The 13,584-nt window shown below is 34.4% G+C and overlaps 2 protein-coding genes across 3 annotated transcripts in view; one reads left to right on the top strand and one right to left on the bottom strand.

The window, feature by feature from the left end:
- Positions 1–10,236, bottom strand: part of LOC105215868 (la-related protein 1) — a 42,603-nt gene extending 32,367 nt beyond the window's left edge. The window contains exons 1-2 of one of the 2 annotated variants that reach the window (XM_054225129.1): positions 9,771–10,236; positions 7,746–8,759 (exon numbers count right to left, since the gene is read on the bottom strand). In XM_054225129.1, the coding sequence (XP_054081104.1) occupies positions 7,746–8,594 (849 nt within the window). In that variant the 5' untranslated portion in view covers positions 8,595–8,759; positions 9,771–10,236. Of the gene's footprint in view, positions 1–7,745; positions 8,760–8,824; positions 9,277–9,770 lie in introns of those variants that run through there. The other variant, XM_054225130.1, reaches the window with a different exon arrangement.
- A 410-nt stretch (positions 10,237–10,646) lies between these two features.
- On the top strand, positions 10,647–13,383 carry LOC105215843 (glutamine--fructose-6-phosphate aminotransferase [isomerizing] 2). The gene is made up of 2 exons (XM_054225132.1): positions 10,647–10,800; positions 10,856–13,383. The coding sequence occupies exon 2, from the start codon at positions 11,094–11,096 to the stop codon at positions 13,146–13,148; it is 2,055 nt and encodes a 684-aa protein (XP_054081107.1). The 5' UTR covers positions 10,647–10,800; positions 10,856–11,093; the 3' UTR covers positions 13,149–13,383.
- The last annotated feature ends 201 nt before the right edge of the window (positions 13,384–13,584 follow it).

Raw genomic sequence — 13,584 nt, 5'->3', positions numbered from 1 at the left:
TTTGTATGTATTAGGTCTACAACTTTGCTTCCGCCGTTTTCCAATAGATGTCTCTACGGTCAAACACTGGTCGATTAAATCGATTTATATCAATCTTGGACATTTGTGTCAACATTAACCCAACAAAATAGTTATAGAGATCTGTTTGTATCCCAACCTTATTCTCAACTGAAAAAATGTCACTTTTTGAGCCAAATTCTCGACATTTGCTCGGAATACGCATGCTGCCAGAAAGATGGTCAAAAGTAGTAGCTAGCGACGGCCAATATTTTGAATAACATTTTTGTAATCGTTTTTATGCAAAAAAGCCTTAAATTTACAAAAAAAAACGGCGGAAGAAAAGTTGTAGTGTTGTATGTTCACGGCATTAAAGTTAAAAATGTGATTTCTTATTTGAGTCTCCGGGTTATTGAAATATAGTTAAAAAATCTCCATTTAATTATATAGCAAAATACAGTTTATATAAACATAATTACTGACTGTTTCAATTGCCACTAGCTGATTACTACTAGTGACATTTAAGTTTATCAATATAAATTGACGAGTAAATTTCCATACTGATATTTATATACAGACATATTAAATGTAAATATGTATGACAAGCATAACAAAATAAAACAATAAAAAATACTGTCTTGACTCGTGACTAATAGTGTCTACTTCCACTTCCATGTGATCATTTTCACGTTTTTTTCAAAATAAATATTTGTTTAAGCTAAGTCAAGAGCTGTAACTTTGAAATTGATGGAATATAAATGACAGAAAAATAATAGAAAACAAGTAAGGAAGGGCTAAGTTCGTGTGTAGCCGAACATTTTATACTATATTAATTCTATTATTACAAAACGCAATTGGGATCATATGGTTGTCAAATATCTGGCTTCCGCCTTTTTGTCTTTTGAATTTCGCGGCTCTGTATAAAGCGCTACATAGCTCGTATCTGGCAATACAATACATCTTTGAAAGGTCTTGGCATAACCTGCAAAACGACGGATATTGCGTTCAACAGTTATAGACGTGAAAACATGGAGTCCACTAACGCCGAAATTCGGGCTATTTTAAAGTTTTCCTTCGTTCAAAGGCAAATTCGCTAGAGAAATGTTCCGTGAGATTAAAGGTGTTTTGGGCGATGGTACTCTATCACTTCGATCTGCGGAGGAATGGTTTCGACGATTCAGAGCGGGTGAAAACGAAACCATGGTTAAGGCAACCGGCGGAACCTGTGACGACGAATACCGATCAAATCATGGGAAACATCGAGTTAGACCGACATGTGGCATCTCTTGACATCGCCCAGGAGATGGGAGTTAGTCACCAAACCATTTTAAACCATCTGCAGAATTCTGGATACTCAAAAAAGCTTGAAGTTTGGGTGCCGCATGAGTTGACGCAAAAAAATCTTCTGGACCGAATCAACGCCTGCGATATATTGCTGAAACGGAACGAACTCGACCCATTTTTGAAGCGGATGGTGACTGGCGTCGACAAATTGATCACAAACGACAATATCGAAGTGAAAACGGTCGTGGTCAAATGCCGGTGAATCGTCCCAAATAGTGGCCAAGCCGGGATTGACGGCCGGGAAGGTTTTGCTGTGTGTTTGGTGGGATTAGAAGGGAATCATCCACTATGAGCTTCTCCCCTATGACCAGACTCCTAATTCTACCATCTACTGTGAACAACTGGGCCGCTTGAATCTGGCGATCGACCAGAAGCGTCCAGAATTGACCAACAGGAAGGGTGTAGTGTACCACCAGGACAACGCCAGACCACACACTTCGTTGATGACTCGTCAGAAGGTACGGGAGCTCGGATGGCAGGTTTTATCACATCCACCATATAGCCCGGACATAGCGCGAAGTGATTAGCACCTATTCCTGTCCATGGTGAACGCCCTTGGTGGTGTAAAGTTGAACTCAAAAGAGGCTTGTGAATATTGGCTGTCGGAGTTCTTCGAAAATAAGGAAGGTGGCTTCTACAAGGGTATTATGAAGTTGCCGTCTACAAGGAAAAGGATTATCGAACGAAACGGCGCATATTAGAAATAAATCCGATCAATGTATCACTTTTTATAAAGCATTGAATATAGAGCAAAAAAGCGGAAGGGAGATATTTGCCAACCTAATATATTATATTGAAGAATAAAGTTTAAATATAAATTATTTTCATGTCACAATTTATTAAAAAAAAAGTTAATTGAATTAACCATAAAATATAACAACAATTATTTCCCATATCAAACGAAAATTAAAACACGAAAGTACAATAAATTGTTGGAATCTCGAAGAGCGAGGAAATCTGCAATCATTTTATAAAAACAAAAAAAATTAAATCAACAAAAATAAAATAAACGAGCGACCCAAATATAATAAAAATCGTAAATCAGTTGCAATGTGAGCCCAGTCATGCGTACATATGTATGTTTAATTTTTAAAAATATAACGACACCTACATACATATGCATGTGCGGGCGCATGTGAATCGTACAAGGACTTTAAGCCGCGTTGAGAAAGTGAGCGCTGTCACGTCGACAAATTAGTAGCGAGAAGAAATTTAACTACAATACCATAAGAGCGTATCACTGAAGGCAAGCAGATGCGGCTAATTCGCTAATTGTGTTCAAGTACAGCGCAGCGCTGAGTTAGTTAACAGTGCCGAGTGTCGAGGGTGTGACTTTCGCGGGGGCACGTAGTCAAAATGGGAACCTTGCTGTGGCTCATACTGCATGGCATTGTTTATAATTGTGGATATTACTACTACTAATATGTATACATAGTAGCCGGAAATCGCAATTCAAAGAACGGAAACATGTGAGTAAGAGATTTTAGAAAAATGTTAAGAACGAATTGACGGACAACATACAGTGTCATATTTATATGGTTGCTTAGCAATATTTAAGGGGTTTCTTCATTATTGAATAATGTTTATAGCATTATTTTTTTAAGTTTTATAATTTTTTTGTTTTTTATTGTTTTTTATTTTATTTTTTTAATTTTTTTATTTTTTATTTTTTATAATTTTATTGTTTTTTTATTGTTTTTTATTTTATTTTTTAATTTTTTTATTTTTTATAATTTTATTGTTTTTTATTTTATTTTTTAATTTTTTAATTTTTTAATTTTTTTATTTTTTTCTTTTTAATTTTTTAATTTTTTTATTTTTTTCTTTTTAATTTTTTTAATGTTTTTCTTTTAATTTTTTTTTAATATTTTTTATAATTTTTTTTATTTTTTTATAATTTTTTATATTTTTTTTAAATAATTTTTTATATTTGTTTTAAATAATTTTTTTTTATTTTTTATATTTTTTTATATTTTTTTTAAATAATTTTTTTATTTTTTTATAATTTTTTATTTTTATATTTTATATATTTATATTTAATTTAAATTCTTGAAAATTAATATTTTAGCCTTTCATTGCAAAGAGAATTTCCTTATATAAAGAACGTCAATCACAATTCATATACTAATTGAGTATGCTAAATTGAGTGAGTGTGAACAACAAATGACTCAATTAACAACATAATTACCTTAACCAAATAGCGTATTTGAATAAAGAATACATTTTTGATAACGATCATATTATTGATTATAAAAAAAATGGGACTTTATTGAAATAAAGCCTGTATTTCAGCTTTTTTAGAGTTTCTCTAAAGATCACAAATCAAACCTGTTTACATAGAACCTATATGCAATAAAGTAAGTAAGGTTAGAAGCGAACTGTTCACAACCAGAAGGGATCCAAATTAATATACGATCAAGTCCTGAACCAGCATTCTTTATAATTATTTAAGAGATATTGGAGAACTCTGTACTCAGCTGATCATTTCTTGATCAAAATTGAAATCCAGACGGCTTTCAAGTTCGAAAAAGTGTGAGTGTATTGAAACTTGAAAGCAATTTCTTGAACGTGTAACGTCCAGGTAATGAAAGATCCAAAAATCCTATCCTATAACTCTTCACTTCTGTCGTAATTCTACAAAATGAGTAGTTTTGAAACACCTTTTCTACAAATTTCGCTTATATGAAAATTAAACACAACCGCTGATAAGCTTAGTCAACAGTAGATAGCAATAAGTGCAAAGTAAATAAACAACATTGGAGGTAAGGTACTCAGAAGAATCTACTGAAGTTTGTTACATATAGGGTGTGTATGTAATACATAGCTATACATACATATGTACATACAAACATATACTTTAATTCCATACATCCAGTGTATGAAATGACTGATAAGACGAAGCTCTTAAAGCATTCCAACATACGAATAGCTGCAAGAAAGAGACTAAATATACAAAACAATTTCATTTTGTATGCTCTCGAGAAGCAGATAAGCAATATCAGTAAATACTTATTTAATCATTTAAATAAATATAAATAGTAGTAATTATATTATACGGCTTTTGTGAAGAGCGTGCGCTAACGCTAACCACTCAGTGTATATGATTTGAAATAAACAGACTGTTGAGTAACAGTGTTTCCACAAGCTGTGATGTTAATGGTCCTGAACACATTATAATAATAAGATATAGAAATGTCGAGTTACGAAAAGTATCAAAGTCGAATTTACTCAAGCGAAAGCAGTCAGTGCAATGTAGACTTTACTTTAGCGATTGCTTCTGATATTGCTTCGATATAGATATTCCTAACCGAACTCTCGATAAAACATTAAGGCTAATAAAATTAAAGGAAAAGCTTGTTAACGCTAAATAATGTTGCTTGAGCTAAATCTTCTTCTTCTTCCTTCTCCTTCTTCTTCCTTCTTATTCTTTTTCCTTCTTCTTCTTCTTCCTTCAACTTCTTCTTCCTTCTTATTCTTCTTCTTCCTTCTTGTTTTTCTTCCTTTTTCTTCTTCTCCTTCTCTTCTTTCATATTTACTATTTTTTATAATTTGGCAGATTCTAAAGATATTAAAATTAAAAGAAATAATTTGCTATTAAATAAAATTAGTAATAAATATATTTACTTTTGTTCTCATATTGTTGTTGCATATACACGCCTTTCACGCATTTCGTTGATAATATGGAAAATATCTATATGAATTTAAATAATCATATATACGTACATATGTACATATATATTTCTACAAAAGAAATATTTAAATCAAAGCAAATTATGTATAGCCTCAGCCGACGTCTGACAGAAATAACAGTCACTGCTACCAAAACAGCGCGATTTCGAAAAGTTCAGCTCCATTTACCATAACTATGTAAACTCACATGTCTAATCAAATCATTTACGTTTATTATTCCCCATTTTTATAGCTTTCGTGTTTATTTATAAAATTCACAAATACATGATTCTAAACACCGAAAAAGCTTTGGCGAGCTTTTAGAGCGAGACGACCACATGCTGTGGTAGCAATTCCATAAACCAAAGTCACGTATACACAAGCAGCAATCAGCGATCGCCAAATCGCTTGAGGAGCGTGCGCACTGTGGTGAGTTTTTGTTTTTGTTGTTTTTCGGTTTGTTTTGGTCTCGTTTGGAGACTTTACTCGTATTCACGAGACTTGAGTTAATCGCACACGCGCATCTGTTGTACCACGGCGACAAATGATAATGTCACAGAGGCACACAAACAACAATTGGCTTAACTAAATTTATAATTTTATTGTTATTGTAATACTTTAAAATTCAAATTTTTGTGTTCGATTTCAGTACTTTAGATCTACACATAACCGTTGGCGGTGTACAACGCTACAATACTGCTTGCTAAGGCAGACGTAGAAATATTGGTCACAAACTGTAGAGAATCAAAAAAAAAAAGAAAAGAAAAAAGAAAAAATATGAAGGCATAAAATTAAATATTCACGCGCGTGCACAATCACTCGTATATATGCATAAATATGTACCTTGTATGTCTTTATCTATGGACTTCCTTATTAGACAAGCAGTTATTCTTCTAGTACAAGATCTTGAGTTTAATTAGGAAATATTTATGACAACTATATTATGAAATTATGCTTGGAAAGTTCACTGCTACTTAAGAGATAACAAATTATCGAATGCAAAAGCAAATATACAGTTATAAAGCTTTAAATTAAAGGGTGTAAGTTTGTTTTTTTATAGAAGAGATAATGATGGTAGTGTGCCTTTTGACAAGATAAGCAACAATTTGTTTCTACAAATTTAATTAAATATTTCGTGCTGCTGCTATAAAATATTATTTTTATATTAAAAAAAAATATAAAAAAAGATTTCATTATCGGTCCCAAATAGGCATATTTTTCCATATCTTCATTCTGTTTAAATATAGTGAAGGTTAATATTAAAAGAAACGGTATGCCTGCCCCTAAACTTTTTCTTTAGTTTTTTTTTATTTTTGTTTTTTTTTTTTAATTTCAATATATTTTCATCTGTTCATTTAACAGCAGAAACATTCGCCAACCAGTCAGTATTATAGTTTTGTGTCATAAATAAAACAACGTTGTATACAACTGTTCTATATACACACACACGCACATATACACAACTGTATTTGAATGTGCCCCTGTCTTTGCATCTTCTTTGATATACACATATTTTTTTTTTTATTTTTTATGTGCTTTTGTTTCCGTACTCTTTATACAGTTTATCGTTTCTATTTTGTACTCAATACGCCGCACCAACAAATGCTGACCTTGACATTTATTATTGCTGATTCAAATTACAATTTCATAATCGTAACTAATATTGTATGAAGTTCGTTTCACTTTTACGCTTTTACACATCAAATTCTTATATAAAGAATATGTAAATTGCTGTTTGTAAAAGCAAAATCGTTTCGTTTTCAATAAGAATTCACAAAAATAGCTGGGTGGGCGAAAAGAAACCACCCCAGCTGTGTGGCAATCAACCATCGCACGACCAACACGGCTGCCTATGCATATGCATACATACAGTTGGCGAGTTTGGTCGCATCATTGATCGAGTATTGCATAATATTTCGTCGTTTTAACACAATTAAATTTAGCTTGTTCCTATATTATTATGTATGAATGTTCAGCTTGTACGAGTATAAGTTCATTTATCTGTATACATTTTTTTAATGTGACTTAACCAGTTTAAGCAAATAAAACAGTTGTGTGTATGTGTTGGAACACAGTATTCCTCAAATATTTACTCAAGTAAAGCAGTCATTTTTTATATATGTCGAGAAACAATTGAATAATTTCATTTAGAGTTAAAATATATTTACAGTAAGAGCTAATTTCAAAGCAGCTTGACCTACCCTAAGTTAAGATTACTAAACTTTGAGGTTTCTTTTGAAAGCACTTTGTATGGCATTAACACATAAATTTTAAATATTTAAAACAAGCCGAATAGAATAAAAATATTCACAAAAATCAATGTTAAAAGGCTTTCCGTGCCCCAAATGTACTAACAATGTAGAATAAAACAATTAACAAAACTCAAATTCACTGTCAACAATGTCAGCTACTAACTTCTTGTTATGAATATTGTTTTTGTACTTTTTTCGCATTGTCTCATTCCACGCACATTTGTTTACTAGTTTTTACAGTATAATTTTAATAGTTTTTTTTTTCATAGTTCATCTAGATATAAAAAATATAATGCGCAGTACCGAAAAATTAACAAAAGCAAATTAAATATTTAGCTTTCCTTATATATTTTCATCAGACCACAGGTCGCAGTACATTCCTCTATTTATTATTATATTCTATATATTTTCACAATACACTATATAAATAATTATACATTTTTTTAATTGTTAAATTATAATAAAAAGTAAATATTCACTTACCTTCCAAGCGTTTACTTTCGGTGGAGGTGCCGCAACGTATTTCTTCGGTTGAGGTGGTGCAACTGGAGCACCGTTTGGTCCAACTGCTGGCGTCTCGGCATCGCTACTTTTTGCTTCATTTCCACTGCTTGTGTTCTCAACACTAGCACTTGGCGAAGTATCTTTACGTTCCTTTGGCGCCTTTGGTGCACCACCAGCAGCACCCTTACGTGGACTACCGCCGCGTTGACGTGGACGACTGGTGTACTTTTTATCACCATCTTTGTCACCACTGCCACCTGCTCCTCCTACTCGTTTAGGTTTGCCACCTTCGGCACCACCGCCATTGCCATTGCCGCCACCTGATCGCGGTCCACCGCCGCCACTTGCTAGTTTTTCATTGCCATTGCCACTTTGTCGTTCACGTCCGAAAGGTTTCTCTTTGCGTGGCTTTTTACGATCACGTCGGTGATGCGAAACCACTGGCACAAAGTCATTATTATCATCGATTTCTGAAGAGTTTTCAGCCCCAGCATCCGTATTAGCAGCCCGCTTTTCACCGGTCACCGAAGTACTAGTTTCAGCAACAGTATTGGAAGAGTTTTCAGTAGCTGCTTCTGCAGCGGCAGCCTCTTCACTCCATGATTTAATTGTTTTCAAATTGGGCTGATTTTCTTTATTGTCAGAATCAGCAACAGCGACATCAGCGGTTCCGCTTTTGGCTATGGCACCTTTTTTGGCCTCCAAGTTTTGCAATACATTGGCGTACGAAGTTGAAGCTGCGGTAGACGTTTGACCAGAGGGAGCGACCACCGTTGGAGTGGCAGTGGTGGCGCTCGTTTTTGAAGTTTCTTCTTTAGCTGCTGACATGTTAATTTAAGTTCGTATATCGTGTGACTCCGGAGTATCGGTAATGTCAGTTACGTTACTTACTCCAGAAAATGTTGAAACGTTGTGGAAACTCTTTGTTGCTTCCTTGCCTAATGAATATGACAAAAACGTTCAAACTAATCAATCAATTTACAGACGTTGATACTGAAAAAGGAAAGAATATTTCTTAGTACCTTGTTACCTAAGTAAAATCATCCAATTTGACATACACTTTTATGAAGATAAAATGGGTAGGTAATTTTTGAGGAATACTATCAGCTAGGATCGCATCAATATAAGCAAACGTATGTGTTAAGCTGACAAGACAAATCTTATCAAGACTGCATTTCTTTAACACTTTCAAATCTCCAAACAAAATTTCGAAGATAGTTTTGCATATAATTTAGCTTAAGCTGAAGAAATATTAAAATATCCATTCACTACTATCGCAAATGACATCATGTCCTTTGAGGCACAGCGATGAGCTTCAAACAGAAAACAAATTTTTGCAAGCCAAATATTCACTTCGTTTCTACGACATTGGATCGTTAACTATTGCTAATAACAAATCAAACGATTAATGCCTTAAAACAATTTTTCGTCAGAAAAATAATACAAAATTTTATGAAATTTCGCGTAATATTTCAACGGATGTCAAATAGTAAGAAAATATGGTCAAAAGTGAGGTTAAGTAATTTGTACACACTGTCAAACTTCAAATGAAAAGAAAGCGAAAGGAAGATAACACACATTCAATTGACATTTCCAATTCTTCACACACAGTGTTGCATTTGGGGGTAACAATTTTGTGTTATCACAAGTGACATATAATCAATGTTATAGGGCAACAAACTGCAATGTAAATATTATGGTAAACATATATACATATATATTTATATAATATATATATGTGAATATGAGTTTGAATCAATATAATTAACAAATAGTGCTTCGCACAGCTTAACATGTACCATAACCTAGTTCTTTATATTATGCAACATTGAAATTAAATGCATCTCTGTTTCTGTCAGCTGACTGTAGAAAGACGAAACACAAAACAAGAATTAACACATCTTTATTAGAATCCACAATTTCAAATATTTAAGCACACGGCATTGTATGATTGATTTTCCGTATAACTATACTATATAAGCTGCACTGTTAACAAATACTCACAACGTCGATTTGCTGAGATTCACACAGTTCAAAATCCGATTCACTTCCAATGCACGTTTTGTGTTTTCTTCGTAACACCTCTTTATTGCGGTCTTTGCTTTGTGTACACTTTTCTACACACACGATTCGATTCGTGCAAAACCGAAATTCACTCACGAAGCACAGTTTCGAACCGAACGCAAAGTACGACGAAATTTGACAATTCGACGATGAAGAATAAAGTTATAAAGAGAGACGAAAAAAACGTAGTCTTTTTGCGTATTTGAAAATTTCTTATTATTGAGTTTAACTGCAAACTATTGCAAATTTCCACTTCAATTCAATTGTACAATGTCACTGTCAAGTTTATTCAGTACCTTATTATGATTTCACAGCACTTTTGACCATAATTCAATGGTATTTCGCGAAAAATCTCGTCTTACGAGCGAACATGTGGCCGACGCCGTTGATAGAAACTTCGAAAAGAACGATGGCATTACTGACAATTGCCCTGAAAGGGGGAAAACGGTTAAGTTCTGCCCAACATGTGCAACGAATTGACAGTGTTGTTTTAAGTTATTGCACCTTTTGAATATTCACTAATATTCAAATTTGTTGCAATAAAAACTGGAATCTAGGTTTAATTCGAAGTTTTATTTATGAAAATATGTATTAATAGTAATTACTCTCTTATATAATACAGTTATTGTAAATTTTTATGTTATAACTATTATTGGGGCGAACGTCCTATAATCTTATAAAAATTGTTTATTATACATATCTCAAAATAAAAGCAAGGCTTGAAAGCATTTATCTGGTTTTAAAGCTTTCATAAGTTCAAAACTTATTGCATCAGTTTAATTATTTTCGTTTTAAATTATTGTGGCGGCAACACTATGTAAGTATTAACCTCTACGAAAAACAGTGCATGGCGCAATGCAATATAAACAAATATATCAAAGAGTGTCAGCGACTTTTGTTCTATAAAAGCCCGTCAGCAAAGTTTATTTAAAGATAGCAAGACGGAAATTTACGAATATCTTATCTGACTGCAAGTATTCTCTTTATAAGTATCTCGCAAAAAATCCCAATCTATATATTTGTAGTAAATCGATAAGGAAACTTGCACTAATCAAATCATTTCACACTTAACACATTCATCAAAACGCTGGATATAGAATAAACAAAGTACATATTCCGAATCAACGATAAATGCCGACGTCGAAACTATTGCGCTTATAAAAGTCTCAGTCCAGTGCGGTGTACGTGGCAATCTTCAATTTGTTTATTCAACGAATTGGATTCAGTAAATACACACCTAATTCGCATAAGAACTTTTACGAAATGTGTGGTATATTCGCTTATCTTAATTACCTAACGCCTCGCTCAAGGCAGGAAGTACTCGAATTGCTATTAAACGGTCTAAAAAGATTGGAATATCGCGGTTATGACTCAACCGGATTAGCAATTGACGATCCGGAAGCGGGCGACCAAAGTAGTAACATTATAATTATTCGTCGTACAGGAAAAGTTAAGGTCTTAGAAGATGCAGTCGCTGAAATATGCAACACTGATGCTTACAAGGAACCTATTACCACTCACATCGGTATATCACACACTCGTTGGGCAACCCACGGCCCACCTTCTGAGACTAACTCTCATCCACAACGTTCAGATATTGATAACAGTTTTGTGGTGGTGCATAATGGTATTATTACGAACTACAAAGACGTAAAAACACTACTTGAGAAACGTGGCTATGTATTCGAATCGGAAACCGATACTGAAGTAATAGCGAAATTAATACACCATTTGTGGCGACAGCATCAGACTTATTCATTCCGTGAGCTTGTCGAGCAAGCTATTCTGCAATTAGAAGGCGCATTTGCTATTGCTTGTAAGTCAAAACATTTTCCTGGTGAATGTGTAGCCTCACGACGTGGTACACCGTTATTAGTTGGCATTAAGTCAAAAACACGTCTGTCCATTGACCAAATTCCTATATTTTACGCCAAGAAACAGCGCGCACATGGAAAAACACTGCCAGCAGAAGTGTCATTGCCACCGCGTTACGATGACACACCAGCCGAATATCAACCGTTAGAGGGTAAAGAGGTGGAATACTTTTTTGCTTCGGATGCTAGTGCAATTATTGAACACACCGATCGTGTCATATACCTTGAAGATGACGATGTTGCAGCAGTCAAGGATGGTGCATTGAGTATTCATCGCCTAAAGAAATGCCTGGATGATCCGCATGCGCGTGAAATTACTACATTAAAAATGGAAATTCAGCAAATTATGAAAGGCAACTACGATTCGTTCATGTTGAAAGAAATATTCGAACAACCCGAATCAGTAGTAAATACAATGCGTGGTCGCATGTTCTTCGAAACACGTACTGCCGTGTTGGGTGGAATTAAGGAGTTCATACCAGAGATTAAGCGTTGCCGACGCTTAATACTTATAGCTTGTGGCACATCATATCACAGCGCTGTTGCTACACGTCAGCTACTAGAGGAGCTTACTGAATTGCCAGTTGTAGTGGAGCTTGCTTCAGATTTCATGGATCGTCACACTCCAATTTTCCGCGATGATGTGTGCTTCTTCATATCGCAGTCTGGCGAGACAGCAGATACGCTGATTGCTTTACGTTATTGCAAACAACGCGGTGCGCTTATTGTGGGTATTACTAACACTGTGGGCAGCAGTATTTGTCGCGAGTCACACTGTGGTGTGCACATAAATGCCGGTCCTGAAATTGGTGTTGCCTCAACCAAAGCATACACATCGCAATTCATATCTCTTGTTATGTTTGCACTAGTCATGTCGGAAGATAGACTATCACTACAACCGCGTCGTCTTGAGATCATACACGGTCTAGAGACGCTTGCCGATCAGATCCGTAAGGTGCTACAACTCAATTCTAAAGTTCAAGAGCTTGCTAAAGACTTGTATCTGCACAAATCACTTTTAATAATGGGACGCGGTTATAATTTTGCCACCTGCCTAGAAGGCGCCCTAAAAGTAAAGGAATTGACGTACATGCACAGCGAAGGTATATTGGCGGGCGAGTTAAAACATGGACCTATTGCATTGGTGGATGATGAGATGCCAGTATTGATGGTTGTCATGCGGGATCCAGTATACATGAAGTGTATGAATGCCTTGCAACAGGTAACTGCGCGCAATGGTCGCCCAATAATATTGTGCGAAGAGGGTGATGAGGATACAAAATCATTCTCATCGCGTTCCCTGGAAATTCCACGTACGGTGGACTGCCTGCAGGGTATACTCACGGTCATTCCGTTGCAACTACTGTCGTATCACATTGCGGTATTGCGAGGTTGTGATGTGGACTGCCCGCGTAACTTAGCCAAATCAGTAACTGTGGAGTAGTGATGCAATGAAGTCACGAAAAAAGCGTTTACCAAATTCAATATATGTGTACATACGAGTATGTATTTCAGTATATTTTAAATTCTTATTCCTATATTCTATAAAGCATTTTAAAATATATACTTCAGAAATTTGTTTTTATGATAAATGCTTAATATACGTATTGAGTCAGAGGTATTATGTATTTTATTTAAACTAAATTATCCTAATAAAATTTACTACCTATATATACACACCTACTAAGTTTATTAATTGCATCCTGTTATACACCAAAAAAATAAAAAAAAAAAATTCTTTTGGAAAACTAAATACATACTCTTTAATATTTTTACATTGTTTGTTGTTGTTGTTGTTCGTTTGTTTGTCGAGCTAATTGGTTTAAATAGGGTTTTCTTATTAGATGGTTGTTGTAGCGGATGTGTGTAAATGGTTTTGA

Source organism: Zeugodacus cucurbitae, chromosome 2 (assembly GCF_028554725.1).
Source record: "Zeugodacus cucurbitae isolate PBARC_wt_2022May chromosome 2, idZeuCucr1.2, whole genome shotgun sequence".
NCBI classification, from domain to species: domain Eukaryota; kingdom Metazoa; phylum Arthropoda; class Insecta; order Diptera; family Tephritidae; genus Zeugodacus; species Zeugodacus cucurbitae.
The sequence above is the reverse complement of the archived record's forward strand: the minus strand, read 5'-3'. Positions and strand labels throughout refer to the sequence as shown.